We start from the raw sequence: 22,344 nt of genomic DNA, 5'->3' as shown, positions 1-22,344 counted from the left end.
TAGGGTAATATATATATATATATATATACACGGGATACCTTTTAAACAATCCCCTAACTTGTTATTCCAACAAATTTCAAATAATACTATGAAAGAATAGGTATAGATATAAAGAGTATTTTTCCACAAATTTGTAGGTTATACACAACATACATATATGTATATTGTATAACTCGATGATTAATTTTACAAACACCTATGTAACAACAGATGTAACTGAGTTTGACGATTTTCACTTATTACGTTGCACTTACACAATTAACATAAGCAAATTAAATCTATCTTTTATATACGTAATAACAAAATATAAGTCGTTGATCGGTGTCTGTACGTGGAATTTAACATTATGTTTTTGTAAAAAAACTTTATAGATCTTTATTAACGTAATAGAAGTCAAAACAATGATTCTTTATTTTTTTTCTGTTTGTATATGCGTTCCTGTGCGATAACCTCATAAATAGATATTATATTGTTGTTCATTCATAAAGAGCCATGCTCTTGTTGATGGAGCTCATGGCACTTTCTACGACCTTTATAATTTTCTTTAAATGTTGATAGGACATTTAAAGAAAATGATGGAAGATCATGGAAGTGATAAGAAGAGCTCACGCAAGAGTATTGTGGTAAAGGTATTTTCTGTAGTCGTACGCTCTTGACTCTCTGATTCTTTACCACGAAGGTGGAGCCACGATCACTCTCGTGATTTTCATGATGGTATCTTTTTGTTATCCTCCTCAGTGACAGAGCTCCTCAGAATATATCGTCCACATGGCAAGGCACTTAAAATTAATATTTTTTTTATATTTAAATTATTTTGCAAATAATTATGAACTATTGATATTCGAAATACAGTTCAAAGTCGCGTAATTAGCTAGTTTTAATATTCTAGTAACTCTCTCCCATCTATTATGTTTTCAAAGACTGTTCGCAGATATTATCTTATCCACTTTTTTATTCAGCCCGCTACCTATTATGTGATTTCATCAGACTCTGAGTGACTCAGAGATCTCACTTCTCGTCCAATTAATTTGGTTTGTTTTTGTTGTATTGTTTACTAACAAATATGAACTATAGTTTGAATAAAGATAATATAATTTGAAAGCAATATACTTACACAAAAGCAAAGAAAGCATTATACTTCACCTACTGTTGAAACTTATGAAATGTAATAAATGAATTCAAAATTTTATTATTCTTTATTTTTATTTAAAACTATTTTATAACGTCAATAAGAATTTGTATATTATTGATCATTTTAATAATAATAATAATAATCTCAGGACAATTCACACAGCGCCATCTAGACACAAGTTAAGCTATCTAAAGCTTGTGTTATGGGTACTAGATAACTGATACAAATATATAAATATTTTTTTTCCTCGTAAATACATACATATTATACATAGAAAACACCCACACCGATACAAACAGTTATACTCATGAATACAAATGTTTGTGCGGTGCGAGGAATTGAACCCGCGACCATAGGATGTAAAACGGTGTGCTAGACCGCTAGACCACCGAGGTCGATTTTAAAACTATATTCATAATTGTATCTCTTAAAAACAACTCATCATCAAAATTTCACCCGACTGCAGTTCACTGCTGGACCTAGGCCTCTTCCAAGGCACGCTATTGGGAATTGATATTAAATTCAGAATATATAAAATATGTATATATAAGCTATAAATAGTGCAAATATAATTATGTAATAAAATATATATATATATAAGAATAGTAAGTAATAAATTTCTTTATATTCAATTTAGCACACCTTAGCGCCTTAGCACACTAATGATTTCCTTGATAATAAAGATTAAAATACAACACAAAGAAAATCGTTTGGTTTCACATGAAGTATACACGTGTCACGTGTGTAGGGCTACACGTCATAGCGTCATACAGCATTATGTTTGAGAATGACGATTGTATGTGTATTTGTGTGTGAGTGGAGTAGTGTAGAAAGTTTGAAGACCTCTTACCTAAATAAATACATCACACGCTACATCATGTTTGTCTGTATCATTCACGGTCCGCGTGCAATACCTTACTATAGTCTGCCAAGATTCAAAGAATAAAGGAAGAAATTTAAATACATATAATCAAATAAGTACGAGTATTAGTTTTGAGGTTTCTACAACTTTTTAGAATTATAAATATTATTATCAGGTTCCTAATAAATGTATTAAGAAATTGTAGTCGCAAACGAAAACGTTATCATGTAATAAAATTAAATTAAAAATTCTTAATTTTTCTAGTAAGAATCCTATAATTATCCACATTAAATAAGACTCTGTTCCCGCAATTTCAATCCGCGTGTATTTTATACCCTTTGTGTTATTCAGATGTATAAGCTATATTACTGTAAAGTTTAATCACAATCCAGTTAGCAGTTTTTGCTTGAAAAACTAACAAACATCCATCCATCCATACTCTCGCTTATCACTTAAATTTCGCGTTTATAATACTAGGAAGATATTATACCTTAATGGTACTACCTAACTTATCTATTATTCTTATTGTGGTAGAAGAAGAAGTCGTCTGCTTAAGTACAAAAAAAAAAACTGCTATGGGGTTGAAATAAGGGAGACATTATTTCAACCCCATAGCAGTTTTTTTGTAAACTTTATTTCTGTTGAAGGGTGAGGTAATAATAATGAGGTAGAAAAAATAGAGTGTATAGAGGCATCTTAATCGTCTAGAATGGCAACGTCAGAAATAAGCTTTACATGATTACGTGACGTGATGGTACAATACTTGAGATAGTCACCACTTACCACCTTATGAACAGTCAGTTTGTTATTCCAATTACTTACATAAAAAATTAGGTTATAAAGATTTAAACAAATTTCTCTTTAATAGGTATCCAGTTTTTCTTCATCTGTTATAAAAAATAAATTTATGCACTGATAAAAACATTGGGTAAATTCCGCTAAATACGTGTGAATAGTGTGAATGTTTTTTTTTTGTTGTAAGAAATACTAAGAATTTTAATTAAATTCTATTAGCTATTGTTTATCTGATATGTAAATAGTAGAATATTCTATAAGGCAACGTCATTATTATGAGCGTCATTAATTAAGGTTCTGATTGAGATGATTTGTTTTTATATTCATCGATAGTTACGTGTGCGGTATTGTAGTAAATAAACGTGCAAAAATCTATAAATTTTATTGTTAATATGTATTATTATTGATACCATTGCACTGACGTAATAATCAAATACCATAGTTTACTGAATTAATTAATTAAGTAAAAGAACTTTAATCAATTCCTATTTTATTCGTAACTTGAACATATAATTAGAGTATTAGAAAATTAAATTAAATCATAAATGATTTGAATTAAACTTGTTGTAAATTAAATCTTTTATTATTAATAAAAGACAAAGTGCAAATTTACAACTTATTTTTTTAACCTAATACTATATACAAACCCAATATGCAAGTGAGGCATTATTCACTCGTACCGGATATAACATAGTAGAATTGTTGATGGAGGAATTCCTGTTATAAAATTTGAATTTCAATCAGCTAAATACATAGAGTTCGACAAACCAGTCTATGGACTTGTATTCTATGATGACGACACGCTATATCATGTTTGTCTGTATCATTCACGGTCCGCGTGCAATACCTTAATATAGTCTGCCAAGATTGATTAAAAAAAATCTGGACTAAAACATAAAATGTAATGTTCATACATTTATCCCGCTCAAAGGACCAAATACAGTTGATACTCAAAGCACCAAATAAGCACGTTACAGCTAAGATATTAGAAATAAGGAACTGAACGAAATTAAATATTATCAGTAATTGGTCCCCTAATCCGCAACCGAGATAGATTTTATAAAATGTGGGTACCTCTGTCTCGCCAAGTAGCTTGCTTTTTTAAGATGTGAAATTACAGAATGAAATACATGTCATTTTAGACCGCTTGAGTGGCTACGCGGTATACGGTAACACGGTCACATGATAACGTGATGTCTGTAGTGCTGTTCATAATATAGACGAGGTTTACTATTTACTATCTGGAGTGTTTAATTCTTTGTTAACTATACATATATTACACATACTATTGTCAGTGCCTGACTTAAATATTTACATATTCTGTATTATGAAATCTAGACTTACATTTCACTTCATACTACTATTATGCGGTCATCGTGGAAAAGGCAGTGTATCTTTCATATCGGTGATACATATATATGTACCTCACAAATCTTTTGGCTCTTGTTCTTTGCCTACGCTACGTAACATTACGTGTGGTATTTTAAACAAAAATAACCAGTCTATAGACAGTTATTCTTTGGTGACGGTACGTCACGTCACGTGTGTGGTATATAGTATCACACTTGTGGCGCGTGCAATACGAATAACGACCGCCAGCGGAGTCTGATTAAAACTGGTAAAATGCAATGAACACAGTATTATGTAGTATATTCAAATACGTAATACTTATGAGTAGGTATAATATAAGTTTAACTAATATTTATGTATAGGGAGGACGGGGATTAGTAACGTAGATTAATAACATCTTAGCTAGCAATGTACCATGTCAGGCTAGCCTTCTCGCGGTTCCTCGTGGAAACCATCATGTTAAATTCCTGGATGGTGATGAATTTGCCACGATGGGCTAATTGACCTGTGCCCCGCCAGTGCATACCGTTAGCGCAATCGGGTTAGCCGAGTGCACCATTCCATTATCACACCTTAAAAACAAAAAAATATGTATATATACCTATGTATATGAATTTGATGAACCTCATAGCTATATGTGTATAAAATGTATACATATCATTATGAGCGTCATTAATAATTAAGGTTCTGATTGAGATGATTTGTTTTTATATTCTTCTTTATTAGCCATCGTTTTGTCTATATATTACATTTTTACCTTATATGCGGCCACATGACTAGAATTTAAAAAATAACATAATATTGCAGCTCACGAATACAGTAAATAATAAAAAAAACCTACATTTTAGTTTTATTACTCGATATCCAGTAGTTTATGCTTTGTATATATTTTTTGTGTAGATGATGCTTCTTTTTAACGGAAAGGCCCTGACAGACCTGTGGAGGATATACGATCAGTGTATATACGATATACCTGTTGGTTTACTAGGGGGACCCCGTGGAGGTCGACTATCAACAATGAGTTTACTATTCTCCATCATTAACTTCGTGACTACATATTAATAAAACAATCGGTGCGTCTGTTATTATATAGACATTGAATTAAACAGAAAACAATACTTATCTATTTAAGTGTTGACCCTGGTATTACGATGACGTATATGTAATTAACTATTAATTGATTACATCCTCATTATAGTATGACCCTGCACATTTAAATAATTACTTATGTATTTCATTAGTTAGTGGTATTGCAGTCAGTGACAGTTCTATCGTTATAATATTTGAAAATTATTTATTATTTTAATTCGGATAATATAATGTTAGAAAGCGACTTATAAACTATGTTAATAAATTACACTGTATATCCTTATAATTCTAATTCAGATATCTATGTCCTAGATGCACTGGGTCCGCAGCAGTGATGTCCGGTGCCTCTGGAGCGGACGATCCGACATGTGTGCCATAATGTTTAAGATGGATTCCATTCTTTTGTATGTAACTAGAAGGGAAATTAGCTGATATCCTGGAAATTAGCATGGCATTGCATAGTCATAGTCTAGTTGGCCGCTTTATTTCCGAAGGTCATGGGTTTTATTCCTCCCAGTATGGATAAATAAGGAATGGTCATACGCTAATGGTAAGTATAAGCTGTGGAGGATCAGTGGTTAATGATATGATGCATTGGAGTCTAAGACTAACTGTTCAGATTGTTGTGCCAAATTTACCAGAACCTAACCAGAATAGTATTCAGCATAACTCTGAATAGTATAAAACTTATAGCGTAGAGATCAACCCTGACATGCACATCTAAGACCAACCAGTCAGCCCATTGCGGCGAAATCGCCAGAACCTAAACAGAACAGTTTCCAGATATAAAAGTTATCACGTAGAGGTCAATAATAATAATAATCATCTTTATTTGTCTCAAATAAAAACTAATACAATTGTTTCCCATACAATAATAAAATTTAAAGTAATGAAGGAGACAAAACGGTTTACAACTCAGCGGGGCAGTGAGGCCACACTCTCTGCTATTCTGTAATAGTCTTTACGAGTAATAATACAATAAGAGATATTTGACGACGATAGCACATTAAGTTCTAAAATACTATTAACAAAGTAAACATAAACATTGACAATAACTTAACAAGGTCAACCTAACAATTTTATCAATTGTTTAATAATCATAATATTATAATATATAATCATAATAATAATGTCCAATAATAACAATCCTCGGCCCCCATTTCTGTAACAACTCTAAGGGTATGTAAATCAATTATGCGGTAAACATGTCAGTAGGCCTTTGCATATAATAATGTCGCCCTAGAAACTTACGGGATTAGAATAATATGTCGCAGTTATATCATACAGTAATAATAAATTATAGAAAAAATATGCTTATAATCACGTTTAATATAGCAGAGCGAAGTGACAGAAGTATATAAAAACAATAGAAAAAAACTTAAGTTTTAAATGTGGACAAACTTTTATCGAATCTCATTGTAGGTCTAACACATACGGCCGTACGGTGACGAAGTTATGTGAAAGACTACTTTTTTATGTAAATTAAATGATACAATCTCACTATCTGAAGGTATATGACAATTATCCCGTGAAAAGCCCATAGTATTCCTGAAGCAATTCCAGTCTGAATGCTAGTGTCATTCGTCATGATTTTACTGCCAGATCTTAGCCTTCAAAACTAAAACACACCTTATAAAGCGCACTACTGTGCATCTGAAATAGATTGGATGTGTACCCACGCTTCTACTAATTTATGAAAAGGTTCTCGATATATAATATCCAATCCGTTTCATATCCAGAATATTCCAAATTCCCCTAATACCTATTTAAAACCACCCCATATCTCCATAAACTTTGTGGACATAACGGCACTGTTACTATATTTATAAACACGGTTTATATAATTATGTAAGTCAAATGTTTATTTTAGCATTAATATATATATTATATTTAATCGATACACAAACAATATTTATCATTTCCACTAATCGAACTCATCGCTCATAGTTATAAAAATTATCTTAGCGCCGATTAAAGCTACCTATTGATAAAATATATCTGTTGGAATCTCAAATGATAAGATAGCAATTTGAAATGTATATATATGTATACTATATTATTGTTTACTTTCTTAATACTCATTTGGTTGTGTAATAACACATACGAAATAATTATTATAATAAATTATAGTATATCAATGGAATTTTAACTAACTAAAAAACGGAGGTTTGCAATTTTCAAACATTTAAGCTACATGAATGAATAATACCATTATTGTGAGTAACAATCTTTATATGGTACAAACCGCATCTAGTTATATTTCTCATGACTGTAGAGTGAATTAAAAAAAAATAGCATAATAAATTAGCAATCCTTATTGGATTAGTTGGCTGGATCACTAGTTTATATGATATTTATATGTAAATTTAATCCAATGCAATCAAGAACACGACGAATTCAAATAACAATAAAATACGAGTAGATAAACACGGGACTTTTTTTATTACAACATAAACTGTTACCAAACAAAAGATAAGAGGAAAATTACACTACAATATATTACGCTGCGAAGAAAACCCAGTATGGTAGAGTATATTACGTTCAAGATAACAATTAACAATTGTGTATTCGATAATCCTACCCATTCTATTTACCTACTTGCTCCCGTTTTCACTGTGTCTTTTTATATGTAACTAATGCGACAATGTGCTAATACACCTGATGGAAAGTAGCAACCATTATCTATATGTCATAAATACCATAGACCATCATGTGACGCATGTGGTAAATTCCATACGTTAGGGAGGAAGGGGATTGTTACTAATGTGGACCTTATTGCTAGCGATGTACCCTGTTAGACGAAAAACTACGTCCACGCGGTTCTCCCTAAAAACTATCAAGATAAATTTGTAGTGGGTTAACTGACCTGACCTCAGACTAATTTTATCATTCTCACTGGTGCCCGGTAGCGAAAGCCGTTGGCGCAGACGGGTCCACCATATTAATTTAAAAAATCCTATGCACAGCCATTCTAGAGGACTAAGTATATTAGTTTCCCCACCCTGTAATTTTATCTCACTGTTCAAACAGAATTTTTTTAATGAAATGTTTAGCAGTCGAAATAGACATAATCTTTGTAAGTTGACTGATGGTCGGTGGTTGGTAGTACTAACTAAGTATAATTGATTGATTAATAAATACTAAATAAATATATTTGCGCTGCATGTCGTTGGCCCAGTAAAAATGTAACAAAATTATTAATTTGAGTTTCACTCCTAATACTAGCAAGCGTACACTGATAACGCAACCGCTGTATTGAAAATACTATACCAATATACAACCATATAAATAAATAAAAAAAATCTTACAAAGATTCCCTCAAGGGTTCTATTCCGATTCTGGTAAAATAAGATATCATGCCACCGCGTTTTAATATTATGACATATACTTAATACTTTCAAATATAATCAATACAAATGTAAATTAATTTATGTATAATTGAAATTGTTAGAGAATAATTATAACAAATAAAAACATAACTTTATCCCCTTTCCGTCTCCATTTTGATAATGAATACGTCAAAAAAATTGGGATAAATAAAATAAAGTGTTTAATGTATTCCGTACGTCAAATTATTCAGCATAATAGGAATGGTCTGTAACATAAAAATAACATGACAATTCTGTGAAAAATATTGTATGTAAAAGATAAAAGATAAATATCGCAATCAGTTACGGTAGAGCAATTTTATTGAAATTCCATCAAATGCAGGGAACTGCGCAAAAACATTATTAATTTTCCTTAATATTTTTTATCGGGTAGACGCTGAATTGTTTTGACACCGGTTTACTTTTAATCGAGGTCGAAAAGGATAGCAGGATATTAAATATTTCTACTAGAATAATAAACGTTATGATTACTTCACGATTCTAATGAATATTATATATGTATGTAATGTTGTTTCTAATGATTTCATGTAATTTTTATGCATAGTTAACATAGAATACGTATAATATAATCTGCACTCCTCTATATAAACTGTGTGTACGAAATAACATACTGCTCTGTCCGCACAATTTTCGTAAAAATGAGAACAAAGATGTAGCTTCACGTATTACTGTAATATTTTAAAAATATAAACAATTTTTATACAAATAAACATAATATTAGCACTTTTGAATAGTAATTTATGTAACATAATATAGATTGAAATTGAATTCCGTGTAATTATAAATATTTTAATGAATTTTATTAAAGCATTAATGTATAAAAGTTATATATTTATTGTTTCTTCTACTTTAATCAAGTTTAATCTATACATCCATAAATAATTGTATAATATATGCTTAAGGAATCCTGGCACATTTTTTAAGGAAATAATTACTTAAATTTCAATAAAACGTAAATAATTGTGTATAAAAAGGAATTAACATTATATTCTATTTTGCACTTATTCCAATAAAATAACGTGCCAAAATTATTTAAATTATCTTTTTTTTATTACAATACATTCTTCGAATTAACTTAATACAATAATATTTTTCTTATGACGAGGTAATTGTAAATATAACTAGATATCTTAGAAAATATAACTTTAGTCCTCATAAATCTGTACAACGGTAACATTGTCGAACATTGACTCTATGTCTTTTAAGACCTTGTGTGCTTTCTGAAATGTCATTAGTCTGAGTTGTTCAGCTATATGGTCAGCAAACATTTGGAATTCATCCATAGGGGGCTCCTCCATATAACTATCATCTTGCTGAATATCTATTTCGTCCTTAACGTATGTCTCCCCTGGAATATCTATCTTAGACTTTCTCAAAACTGGTTGCTCATCGAAATCTATGTTCGAATTATTACCTCTGGCAATATCTTCGAGACATTCCTGACTTATTGTCACTACGTAAGTATCCGAATTAGCTGTATTTTCTTCTGAATTATATTGAATATCTTCACCAGAATCACTCTCCTCTGGGTATATCTGTAATTGAAAACAATTATTTAGTACCTTAAATAGCATAACCAATTCTACACTAATTCAAATAAATATAACTATAACCTCAGGCTCCTTTACTTCCTTCATAACATGATAATAGTCTCTGAACCACGGCAGGGTTGGTCTATAAAAGAAACCTTTTTTCTTGGCAACTAATATTTTGCGCATTTCTAATTTATATGTGTTTTGCAAATTCCTCAATTTGCCCTGCAACTGTTTAACTGACATTTTTGGCGTGTTTAATAGTTCAATGATCTCTTGCAAGCCACGTTTATTTCCGATATCTTTGAATTCAGGGTCTTTTTTATCCCACAGGCGGCGGTTCATTTGTAGAATAGTAATCAGTCTTTTTGTTTGATCTAATGTCCAATTGAAAGGAGGGGATGGATTCCGGTTCATGTTGAGATTAATGTGGAAATGATATTGTAAGATTTCAAAAAAACGTCTGACCGCGCTTAAACGCTCAGTCGTACTAGTCAAGTAGTCAGTGTGTATAGCGAACACGCCGTCCTAGGGAATCGACCCGTTCCTTTCCCTCCACTCGTAACAAGACTTAGTACGCTTGGTGCGAACGAGACAAACAGCTTAGTTTGGTTCTTGTTCGGAGTTGAATAGCATGGCACAGAAGTCTCGCAACGTTTGGATTATCTGTCAATTTTAGAAATTCGTTTTTAATATTTATTAATGTATATTTAAAAAAATATTTAGTAGTAACTAAAATAACAATAATGTAATAAAATTAGTAAATAATAAAAAATATTATAATGATAAAATTTTATAGTAAATTAAAATAATGGAATATTTAAATATGTATACAGCCGCAGTAAATTATTAGTGTTTTTATTCTGATTGTCATGGCCGATTGTCTGTACGTTAAGTGGGTCTGTATAGATATATCTAAGGGAACTTATTAATAGATACAATGTTAAACAAATATCTGTACCATGAATTATACGTAGACTAATATTATAAATAGATTTTTTTTATAGTAGATATATTCAACAAACACTAACTAAAAAAACGCATTTATCAACAAGAACCCAGAGTTTTTTTACTTTTTAATAAATTTCAACTCTGGGTTCTTGTTGAGTTGTAAAACTAAAAATTTTACATGTGGGAGCCGAGCCAGTCGTGTACCTAATAAATTTTATGATTATTAAGTAATCTATTATTGTTATAAGTTGACATTTGATTAAATAACATGGATTTTCAACCCCTTCACAAGTGTCTGTGATTTTTAGATCACCGCTAGGTCTCATTTTTTAAGCCCTAGGATAAAATAAATCCGATTTTAAAAATCAGCAGTGATTATTTCTCTGAAGATTTTTATCATATGATTTATTCATTTTTACACATTCTAAAAGAATAATTAATTACAAAGTAATTGATCATTTAGAATATTAAAATCGTTGTTCATATCTACCTACCTTCATAGTAGTTCACTTCCTACATCTCCGTTATAGAATATTATGTTATCTGTGGGTATAGATACAAAATTATGCAGTATATGACTATCTGTAAACTGTCTAATAAACATTTCGTGTTTGTTTCAGGTAAGTTGCAGTTTTAAATTAAAAACTGTTAGTGCAATTTAATAGGAGCATAAGTAAGTATTGTTTATTGATAAAAATTATCCATAAATCCTGAATTGAAACATGAATGTAATTATCCATGATACGCGATCAAGGTTAATTGTAAATAGTACATACATACACTAAGCTTAAAGCCATAATCATTCATCAAAACTTGATGTTGGAACCTGTAAATAAATTGTATACTGTAGGTAAGTAACTGTAGGTATTTGTACGTGTGATTTAAATAAGATAATATTTAAGTATGAATTAATACTGATTTGACAGATTTCAAAAACAGCCTTTAACCCGCTGTCGGATTCATAATTACCACATCTGTGGAGCTGTCAGTCAATGTGTAATGAAATCGTAAAGCTGTATCTGTGCATTCAATATTTTTAAAAAATAAAAAAAAATCGTTCTCTTCAATGCATTTGTGCAATCTTATAAACGAACTCTTTTTATACGGTTTTCAGTAATGCAACCTTACCTTAATATTCGGTGTTTATTTAGTGATAACTTGCAGTCTATTGTTTTCACTAATACCCCGTAGATAAAGTCACGAGCGTAACTAGTAACTGAATCTAATACATTAATAATAATATTAGACATTCCCTTGACATAACACAGTTATTCAACTAGCACGGAAGATAATGATTTTTTTACTGTATCGGTTATACAGTAACAAAAAATATTTTTATCTTATGTATCAAATTATTAAACATATACAACTATTGTTAATTTTGTTTGAATTAAATACTAAAATTATGTTGATTAACATTTAACACATTCAGTTGAAACTCTCAATTTAAAGTTCAACCCGAATTTATTTCCAAATAATGATATTTTACTGTATGGGTACAATAGAAGAAATCAGTAAAAAATGTTTTTTGCCTCACAAAAGTTAACAATTTATGAAACATTGTTAATATACAAATATTGTTAATTTTGTTTAAATTAAATTATTCTTCTTCTAGAATTATTTAGATTAGCTGGCACATTCAGTTGGAATTCTCAGTTCAAAGTTCAACCTGAATTTATTTCCAAACTCAATCACGTATATCTACTTTGTACCTGAGAGAATCTGTCAATATTGCTCTATACCATACCTACTTAACGATAAAATATGACGATCTGCGTCATAGATGTCAACATATATATGAAGTACATCCATTATGTACTATTATAAACCATAATCTGAGATAAAGTGCGATATTGTATAAAGGTGTTCATCAGACGATATCTTTCGCTGTCAGTTATTTATCATCATAAATTATATGTAAAATTGATGGTTGACATAATAATCGATCGACCATTACCATCACATTGTTTAGACTAAAATAAAGCAGAATAGAACTGAAGTACAAGAAGCATAATGAAAGGAAACATATTACACCTGTATTCTACAGTCGCTATGTGAGAGCTTTTATGATACATTCAGAAGCACTTTGTCAGTCCTACAGACTATATATGCTTTGTCGGTGTCAGATCTCTAGGACCATTAGGGTACTTGAGTTGAGGAGCAAGTTTAGAATCACATCAGTATAATCAAATTGATTACTTAGATAAGAAAGTTACGAGTACCTTCAAAAATAACATGAAAAAGGGACGATAATTCGCATGTCTATTATCTAGTTACACAGGTATAGACATAGAATATAATCATACACACGAAACTAAACAAATTTCGTCACGAAATCTGAAAATACATTTTGATCTTTTCATACCAAATTGAACACGCCACTGCATAGTTTGTACAATAAGAATGATAACCCTGGAAAATTTACACAGAGTAATCTAGTCTGATAGTTACTACTGGTACTAGGCAATGGATAGGAATACTTAAATATTTTTGTTGTAATTATATGTATAAATTAGTACAAACACAAAGAATATATCTTAGTATTTATGTCAGTTGTCTAGTACACATAACACAAGCTCTGGTAACCGTGGGACTAGGCGCTGTGTTAATTGTCCAGGCCTATATATTTAATTATTAAACACTCATAGTTATGAATATAAGTGGTCGCATCGTGCAAGAAGTCGAACCTGCGACCATCAGAAATAAGTAAGTCTTGTCGTTGCTTCTTTGGATTACCAAATTTGGATACCCAGTACGACTAAATCTGGGTATTATTATGTTTCCACAAATTAAGTAATGACTGACGCGAAACTGACAATAACACCTATCGTATTGGGTGTCCAAGATTATAACGCTATCTGTATTATCAGCGCCGTGATGGCCTTTAGACAGTGGTCAAAGTGGTAATAGTGTACACGCCCACAAATTTTTAAGTAAATAATAAGTACGTAATAAAACTATTGATATAATAATAATAATATAACAGACATATATTTATTTAATAGAAGAACACTTAGAGGCCTTAGAAATAAGAATTATTTGAATTATTATTTCCAAGGCCTCGGTTTTTTAGCGGTTTAGAACATCACTTTACTTCCGATAGTTGCGGGTTTGATTACTCGCACGGTATAAACTTTGTATTCACGAGTATGATTTTTTGCATTGGTCTGGGTATTTTCTATGTATTTTATGTATGAGTTTACAAAATAAAATATATCTACGTATTTATATCAGTCGTCTAATATCCATAATACAAGCTCTGCTAACCGTGGGACTAGATAGACTAGGTTTATAAAAAAATATGTAGTCCTAGAGCAAGGCTAAAATAACAATAATAAATATGTTTATTACAGCATCAATGTCCCATTTGTTAGGAAAAGTTCTATTCCTATTATATTAGTTACAATCAAATACACTCATAGTGGCGACAAGTTGTTAGACCTCTACCTAACAACTACACTAACAAAATGTTCTGTCATTGGAAGCTCAAATTTTTTCATCAATGTTTTCAGAATATTGTTATTGATAAAATATTAAAGACGAAAATTTTGTAAGCTGGTGACAATCAGCTAGTATGTATAAAATAAAGATATAACATAAATGATTAGATATTGTATATTTTATATACTTGCTTAATACTAATCTCATGGATATTTATACTTTATCTTTGAAGATTGTATAAAAAATCAAAGGCATTTGTTGTTATACTACCGGGATTAAAATTATCATTCATTACGATTGCTGTTTTTCTGAATTTAGTTTATTCTTAACAGTTATATCTTTTATCATCAAAAACAGTTGGTGCATTAAACTTTTCATAGTCACTTAGAATTGCATTGCATTGCATTGTTAGAATTGCACTTACAATCATGTTGGGTATCTTATAAGTGAGAACAGTACACCAGTGAATTAACTATATTCTATTAAAGAATGTCGATGATGTCGATTATTTTAACAATCTACAGTATTGATGCACTACTGATGATTTGCCTTGACACGATTGGACGTACTCACTAGCTCGCTGTTCCTTCCTCACAAAACATAGGCGATAAATGCACTCTCAAGGAAGGCTAGCAATGAAGATGGAATATACTATTATATGTTTAAATAAATAATTAATATGTTTAACGACCTCTAATACGAGTTACATGGTATCGATTGATTGACGGCCTCGCGGTATCGCTGGTCTAGCGGTTTAACACACTGATATCGATGGTCGTGGGTTCGATTCATCGCACGCTGCACACCTATATTCAGGAGTATGATAGTTTGTATTGGTGTGGGTGTTTCTATATACATGAATTTATAAAAGAATATCTAAGTATTTATATCAGTTGTGTAGTACCCAGAATACAAGCACTATCTTGGGGTTAGATGATGTGTGCATTGTCCAAGGTTATTGTTATAAATACATAATTGCTTGCTATGCAAATAGTAACAGAAACTCTGCTTAGCTTTGGATTAGTGGCGCTGTGTCAATTGTCTAGGATTATTATTGTAATACATTGGGCAAAATGAATACAGTTTCGAAAATAGTCACCTAAGACTACGGAATGTTATCAAGTACCTATGCCTAATTCAATTTTGCTTTGTGTAGTTACTAGAGAGGAAATATTTAGTAGATACATTTTTTTGTAATTGATGATAATAGTACAGTGTATTCGTCTGCACTAACGGTATATGCCGGCGGGCATGGCACCAGTGAAAGATGATAAGATGAGCATGAAGGCCGTTAATTCATTGTACCAAAATCAACAGGAATTAAAAACAATGGATTCCAGGAGGACCGCCTGCATGTTAAACTGGTGACATTGATAACATGGAGGGTATTATTATTAACAAACCCCTCATTTACTATTATTGGTAGGTATGTATTGGAATCTAGTAAAAATACTACGTCATTTTTGATGCTATACTTAATTTTTCTATTGCCATATCTAATAACATTTAAAAATTACTTAACGCCATAATAGCAAAAATTGTGTAACTACCGTAATTTAAATATTATTTGCATGCAATACAAAATAGTATAACTAAATCCAGCTACTATGTAATGGCCTCAAAATTTACATAAACATGCGGACTATGAATCAAATTGTATAGTTTTTGGTAGGCCTTTCATAACCAGTATGGTCATGAGTCATAAGTATGTACTTACCTAATACACGTGCACGCAATGCGCCCCCAATACAACGAACTTGACATGCATCTTTATGTTAGGTACAACTTGGCCCTTCAATAAAAATTTAATTGATATAGCCTTTAAATACCAATGTAATAAAGACGATTATTTCATGAGCTGATAATTGTTGTATATATTACTGAGCATGACTATTATGTTCAGGGTGACACTATAGACTGAGGATTTGCTAGCAAAAGACATAGATGGTTTAATTTTGTATCACGGGCCCATCGGATGGTTAGCGGCAGTCATCTTCTATATACATGAACAATACATTTAAAGCCCATGACATACTCATATATTCCATTAAAAAATAAATAAATAAAATTAAGTATACAGATACAGGATCATAATATAAGACAGGCCAAAAGGATGTCGCCACACAGAAAGCGACATATATTACTTTAAATTAATAATAAATATATAGTCATTACGGAGGACTGAGGTATCACTCCCGTTTATAAGTTCACTTCTATGTTCCTCTATCTACATATATTTCAAACAGAAACACTGATTAAAAAGCAAGCTGTTTGGCGTATAAGTGAAATAGAGTTAAATATATATACACAATCGACGTTGAATACATACGTTCATTGCGCAGCTAAAGTTCCCACATCTTTGAGAAATCAGTTACATTTGGGGAAGTTGTAGGGAAGTGTAACAATAACATTCCTATTTTCTGTAAAAAAAAATGTTACAATAATTTAATCCTGTTGCTTATTAAAACTGGTGTAGCCGACCCCAGCGTAAAACGAAAACATTTCATAACATGGAATGGAGCCATCTTGATCACTGATAATATAGCAAATTTTTTAAGTTTATAAATTACAATCAAATAATTTTGTGTAATTAAAATACTTTCCTCTTTATCATATGAGTATAAATATCTACACAAAGACTGAAATTTAAATAATTATACGATGTCTAGACTATGTATACCTACGCACTTAGTTTATTTATATTTAATAAAAAAATTACAGAATGTAGGTAGTTTGTTACATTAAAAAATAACTGAATTTAGTTTTAGTTATTAATACATCTGTTATTTTACAATAGCGTTATTTATTACAAATTTATATTTTTGTAAGCTTTAATAATAAATATAATCAGTATTTGCGAAATAAAACCACATAAAATAAAAGAAATAACTTTATTACTTAAATTATAACTAATCCAACATTTAAGTACTGAAGGAGTCTAAAATTATTCAATTCGTTCCGTATTATTTTCTTTGTTCTTTTTGTACAAATATATACGTTCCTTTGCGATAAGGGTTTGGAGTTCTACTTGTAACTCTAGAGCTTTGGCTAATGGTAATGTACGAAGTTGCTCCGCCATATTGTTTGCAAACAATTGGAATTCATCGAATTTCATTCCTCTATTACATTCTTGTACTGGTTTCGAATATGTTCTCGTACTTGCAAACTTCTTTTGCGGTTGGCTAAACTCTTCAGAATTATCTGCCATCGCTTTCTGGTTCCTATTTTCTAATTCATCTAGGTATTCTTGTCTAATAGAAACTACATATGCATCACCATCATCAGCTTCATTCTCGTCAATGCAATCTATAACAGTCTCTTGGTTGTCGTCGCTGTCAGATCCAATTTCTACTCCTTCCTCTTCCTGTAACAAAAAGAATATTATGTTAAACATCTAATTACCTAGTTACTATATGAAATTTAATAATAAGTAAATAATATACTATTTATATCAATTGCTTACGTTCTTCTGGACTTGCTCCATAATTTCTTTGAGTTTCGTAAACCAAATCTTCGTGCTTTGGCTCGGGATATAATCATGCCCTTCAATTTTAAAATTATGCATTTTTCTATGCTCAGTATGGTATGTCGACCGCATATTCTTTATTTTAATCTTTATGTCTGATACAGATATATTCGGGTTCTGTAATACTTCTAATATCTTTTCATACGCACGGTTTCTTTCTGATGTGCTTCTGTAAAATTTATGCCTTGCATCCCATAATAAAGAGTTGGATTTGTATAGCTCTACTAGTTTGGTTGTGTCCAATTCTGACCAACGACACCACCGAGACATTATTTATAATTTAATATAGCCGTAAAAAATACAAAAGCATGCGTCTATTTGTTCAGAATAGCATGCTTTTACTGGGTGTCTGACGACTCAACGTTGCCACTCTGTGGAAGAGAGCGCCCCCCGCACTGGATATGGTGTGAGCGAAATGCAATGATTTGTTCCTTTGTGTGAGGGAGAAAGCGTAAAACACAGCGACAACGTCGCGTCATTCGGCAGATGTATGATGCACTGTATAGCCATAGGACGTAAAGGCAAACTAATAGACAGGCAAAAATACTCTTTATGGCTATGTTCGTACGGTACAAATTTTATTAAAATAATAGAACATTACCCTTCTTGTAGAAGTTTTACTAGACGCCATATTATTATGACTATATATTGAATTTGTTAGGTGGTTTCAAATATATTTTAATTAAATATAATAGAAAGGAAATCATAAAATGTGTGATTTGTAAATTTACCTACATAGGTACATTCATTAAAAATAAATGTCAAAAAATATATTGTTATAATTTTTGTTTCCTTTCTACCTCTCTATATCTTCTATAATATTTTTATATAACATTCACTATTCTACTAAATATGCGAATATCTTAAATTGAGTTTATGTTGACGGATTAAACATATTTTTTATGTATTAAATCTTGGACCATCTGAATTAAATAAACCAGATAATATGTCTAAAGAAAATGACAAATGCTGTAGAAAAAGACTTATTTATATAATATATGATTATGTATATTATAATTGTTACAAAAGCCTATATTATAAAATATTTTTTTATACATAGAACAAATAAACGTAAAATTAAACATACTTTAATTGTAATTAAACAATTAATTAATTAAACTGTAGTCTATAACTAGCCGTTACAATGCATAATGAAATGACTGGAAACTGTTGAGTGGTTTCAATACCCTTAATTTATATATTTTGTCCCTCGATATATTCTTTACTAGTTATCATTCAAAAGAAGCAAATAAGATCATGTTGACCTCCAGTCACCCCACATTAATATCTGGTGTATTCGTCACGATTAGCTAGCTGACCTGACGATATCCTATCATTCTCCAGAAATGCCCCAGCAGTGTATACGGGATGTGGAGCGCAGGGCAGGCGGGTGTACCATTAATTATAATCAATAAAAAAAATTAGTATGTACTGAATAACTGAATCAGCTATATATGTAGATACTTCTCTAATCTTGTTGATAGTTGTTCCGTATTCCGAATACTTTCTTAATACAAACAGGCTTGCTTACTGGAACAAAGGACGCTTGATAATACTGGCCACCAATAAAAACCTGTAAACACTTAAATTTCAAATTTAGAAGAAACAAGCAATTGAAAATAAGAATTATGTAAAATGGACGCTCCGTATTTTAACTATTTTAAAACAAGAAATTTATTGATTTAATTAATACAATATAATTGTTTTTATTACAATATACACTATAGAGTTCGTGGCCACTAAATAGTCTACTACACATCGCAAGCTAGAGTAAAGGTGATTTCTTAAAAGTAAATTTTAAACCATTGATTTCATTGGAGTGTTCGGACTTCGGAGTGTGGATGACGTTATTCTTGGGCGGGCGAAATCGTATTTCTCCTTCCTTTTTCAATGATTATTTTCTTTTCAAAAATGCAGTCCAAACAAATATTTAAAAGATTTTATATCATTGTTTTTGTCGGAGAACCCAATAGATAGAAAACCAAAAACAAGTACCATTTACATAATTGGGGACATTCTTGAAGATGAAAAACGAGAACATTATCAATGTAGCTAAAGTAGAATGAAAATTATCAAAATCGGTTCATGTCGATAAAGTTCTTAGAATAACCACAACAGTGGAATTAAACGAAACCCTCATCCATTTTTTAAAGTCGGTTCAAAAGTCAAAGGTAATGGGTTACTTTAATATTACTAAAAGTACACTTCTTTCAATGCAAGTTCTATTCTGATAATCAGCGCGTGACCTATCTCTAACGAACGAAGGTTAGTTGCGTTGACGTTACTTAAGATTGCTTATGCAAGTCTTGGAAATATAGAAAAGGCTACTGATTGATACTTTTTGCCCTCCTGTAGTTACCCGACATCACGGTAAAAAAGCAGCAAGTTTAGATTTTTTTAGCTACTTAGTCGTGAAAAGATAAGAGACCGACAAACAGACGCATTCGCATTTCATTTTTTGTAAAGTAACGACGGGACAGCACGGAATTATTAAAAATGGGTTAAATTTTTTTTAATGGAAGTTAATGGAATAGTTCGCCAACAGTATACCCCGGCAGGGCTCCAGTGGAGGATGATAAGATGAGAATGAGGTCAGGCCAGTCAGCTCATATTGACAAATTTACAAGGATTATAACATGATGGATTGCAGGAAGAACCGCGTGGAGGCCTATGCCATGGTACATTGCTGGCTATCTGGCCACTAGTTCTCATTACTAAACATCCCTTTCTCTCCTAATGGGTACTATTGGCCCCATTATTGTGTACCACGTCAGGTTGACCTCACATGTAGTCCCCCACGTTAATTCCTAATGAAATCATCATAATTGGTCTGACTTCATACTCATTCTACCATCCTCCACTGATGCCCCGGCAGTGTGTATACACTTACCGTATGGTAAGCATAGCACATTTGTTGTTGCACAATAGCACACAGTTGGATAGTCCATTTCCTAATAATCCATAAAAAATATTAGCATTTAGAGAATAATAGAATCAGCCACATACATATTTTTAATGCATGTAGTGGATACATAAGTGCCCTACATTACAAAAGTGGCAAAACTCTAATAAAGGCATTATTCCGGGAAACGTTTTCAATATACAAAAATAACTACTTACTCATAATGTGATTAGTGACTCTCGTAGTATACCTTACCTACGAAAATTATTAATGAAGTATATATTTTTAGTAAGTTACACTTCATGAATTGCTCGATAATGGTGTAATATCGACCAGGGTGACTCATCTGCTACCGTGATTATTCTAGGAAATATTTGGCTTCATATTACATATGTTATTTATTGGGAAATTCGACTCAAACTAAATATATTTTCTTTATTATTATTGGAACAGCAAACAAGCCGACGTCAAACGTTGTTATTCCAAAAAATATGTGAATTTTATAAATTCTCGCACTTGTCTATGAAAAACAGTTCAAAGAATAAAACGAATACTTGAATTTAACCAACATTACAACTACTGAATTAATAACTACTACGTATACGAAGCAGTTTGCTAATATAACTGGTACATCGAATCAAATTAGAGTACTTACACACACGTGAAAATTTTGTATCATCTTTAGATTTAGGAATTTTAAAAATAAACCTTAAAGATTAAAATTCAACTCAACTGGCAATAACACCTTAAAAGATTTTTTTGCCAGTTGAGTTCTAATCCTAAACATAATAAAAGCTAGATGCATAGAAAGTAGATAATAAAGTTTCTCCCATTTGTAGAGCAGAGTCTAAAGAGCCGCCAATAAAATTTTATCCATATTATGGTTAGCAACAGTGCCGCTAGTGAGTAAAAACATTTATTTATACTTTGGTTGGCAACAGGAAGTATTCTTGGTGTTTGTATAAAAACCGTTATGTAGCAAAAACGGTTATTGTAGTCTTTAGTTAGGGGTTTAAACTTGTTCCGGACTATTTTAAGATATCAACTTGACGTACAGACTGCTCAACTGTCTGGTTCTCCAGAAATGACATTGTGCGGTGTGTTTTTAATTATTTCCATAATACTGTTCTCATACAACTGCTTTTTATGTTTATGTTGCGTTATATCTTCGCTACAATTAAATAAATTTTGATTTTTCCTATGTGATGGAGTTTGACTACTACTGTTTGATCAATAATACAAATTCTTTATAATATTAATATCTGTTATTGAAAACATAAAATAATTTTCTTTGATTGGGCGTTCAAAGAAATCTACAATATAGCAATAACATTAATATTTCAATGGACTTACTAGTTTTATTGTTTAAAATTTA

General features: G+C 31.2%; 2 protein-coding genes across 3 annotated transcripts in view; one reads left to right on the top strand and one right to left on the bottom strand.

Annotated features, from left to right (window-relative positions):
- LOC131844734 (uncharacterized) overlaps positions 1 to 22,344 on the top strand; it is a 232,927-nt gene that overhangs the window by 172,776 nt on the left and 37,807 nt on the right. The gene's annotated exons all lie outside the window — the stretch shown is intronic.
- LOC131844731 (uncharacterized) lies at positions 17,416 to 18,393 on the bottom strand. The gene is made up of 2 exons (XM_059193683.1): positions 18,005 to 18,393; positions 17,416 to 17,905 (listed from the first exon to the last, which is right to left on the bottom strand). Exons 1-2 carry the CDS (start codon positions 18,335 to 18,337, stop codon positions 17,486 to 17,488), a joined length of 753 nt encoding a protein of 250 aa, XP_059049666.1. The 5' UTR covers positions 18,338 to 18,393; the 3' UTR covers positions 17,416 to 17,485.

This window comes from Achroia grisella, unplaced genomic scaffold (assembly GCF_030625045.1).
Source record: "Achroia grisella isolate CSIRO2021 unplaced genomic scaffold, CSIRO_AGI_Agris_v1 utg413, whole genome shotgun sequence".
Taxonomy (NCBI): Eukaryota; Metazoa; Arthropoda; class Insecta; order Lepidoptera; family Pyralidae; genus Achroia; species Achroia grisella.
Note: the sequence above shows the minus strand (reverse complement) of the source record. Positions and strands in the feature narration are given on the sequence as shown.

Excerpts from the sequence above, each read along its gene's own strand:
- LOC131844731 (XM_059193683.1), bottom strand. The coding sequence starts at position 18,337 with ATGTCTCGGTGGTGTCGTTGGTCAGAATTGGACACAACCAAACTAGTA. Across the intron at positions 17,906-18,004 it reads TGGAGCAAGTCCAGAAGAAC|GAAGAGGAAGGAGTAGAAAT; the intron begins GTAAGCAATTGA and ends TTTTTGTTACAG.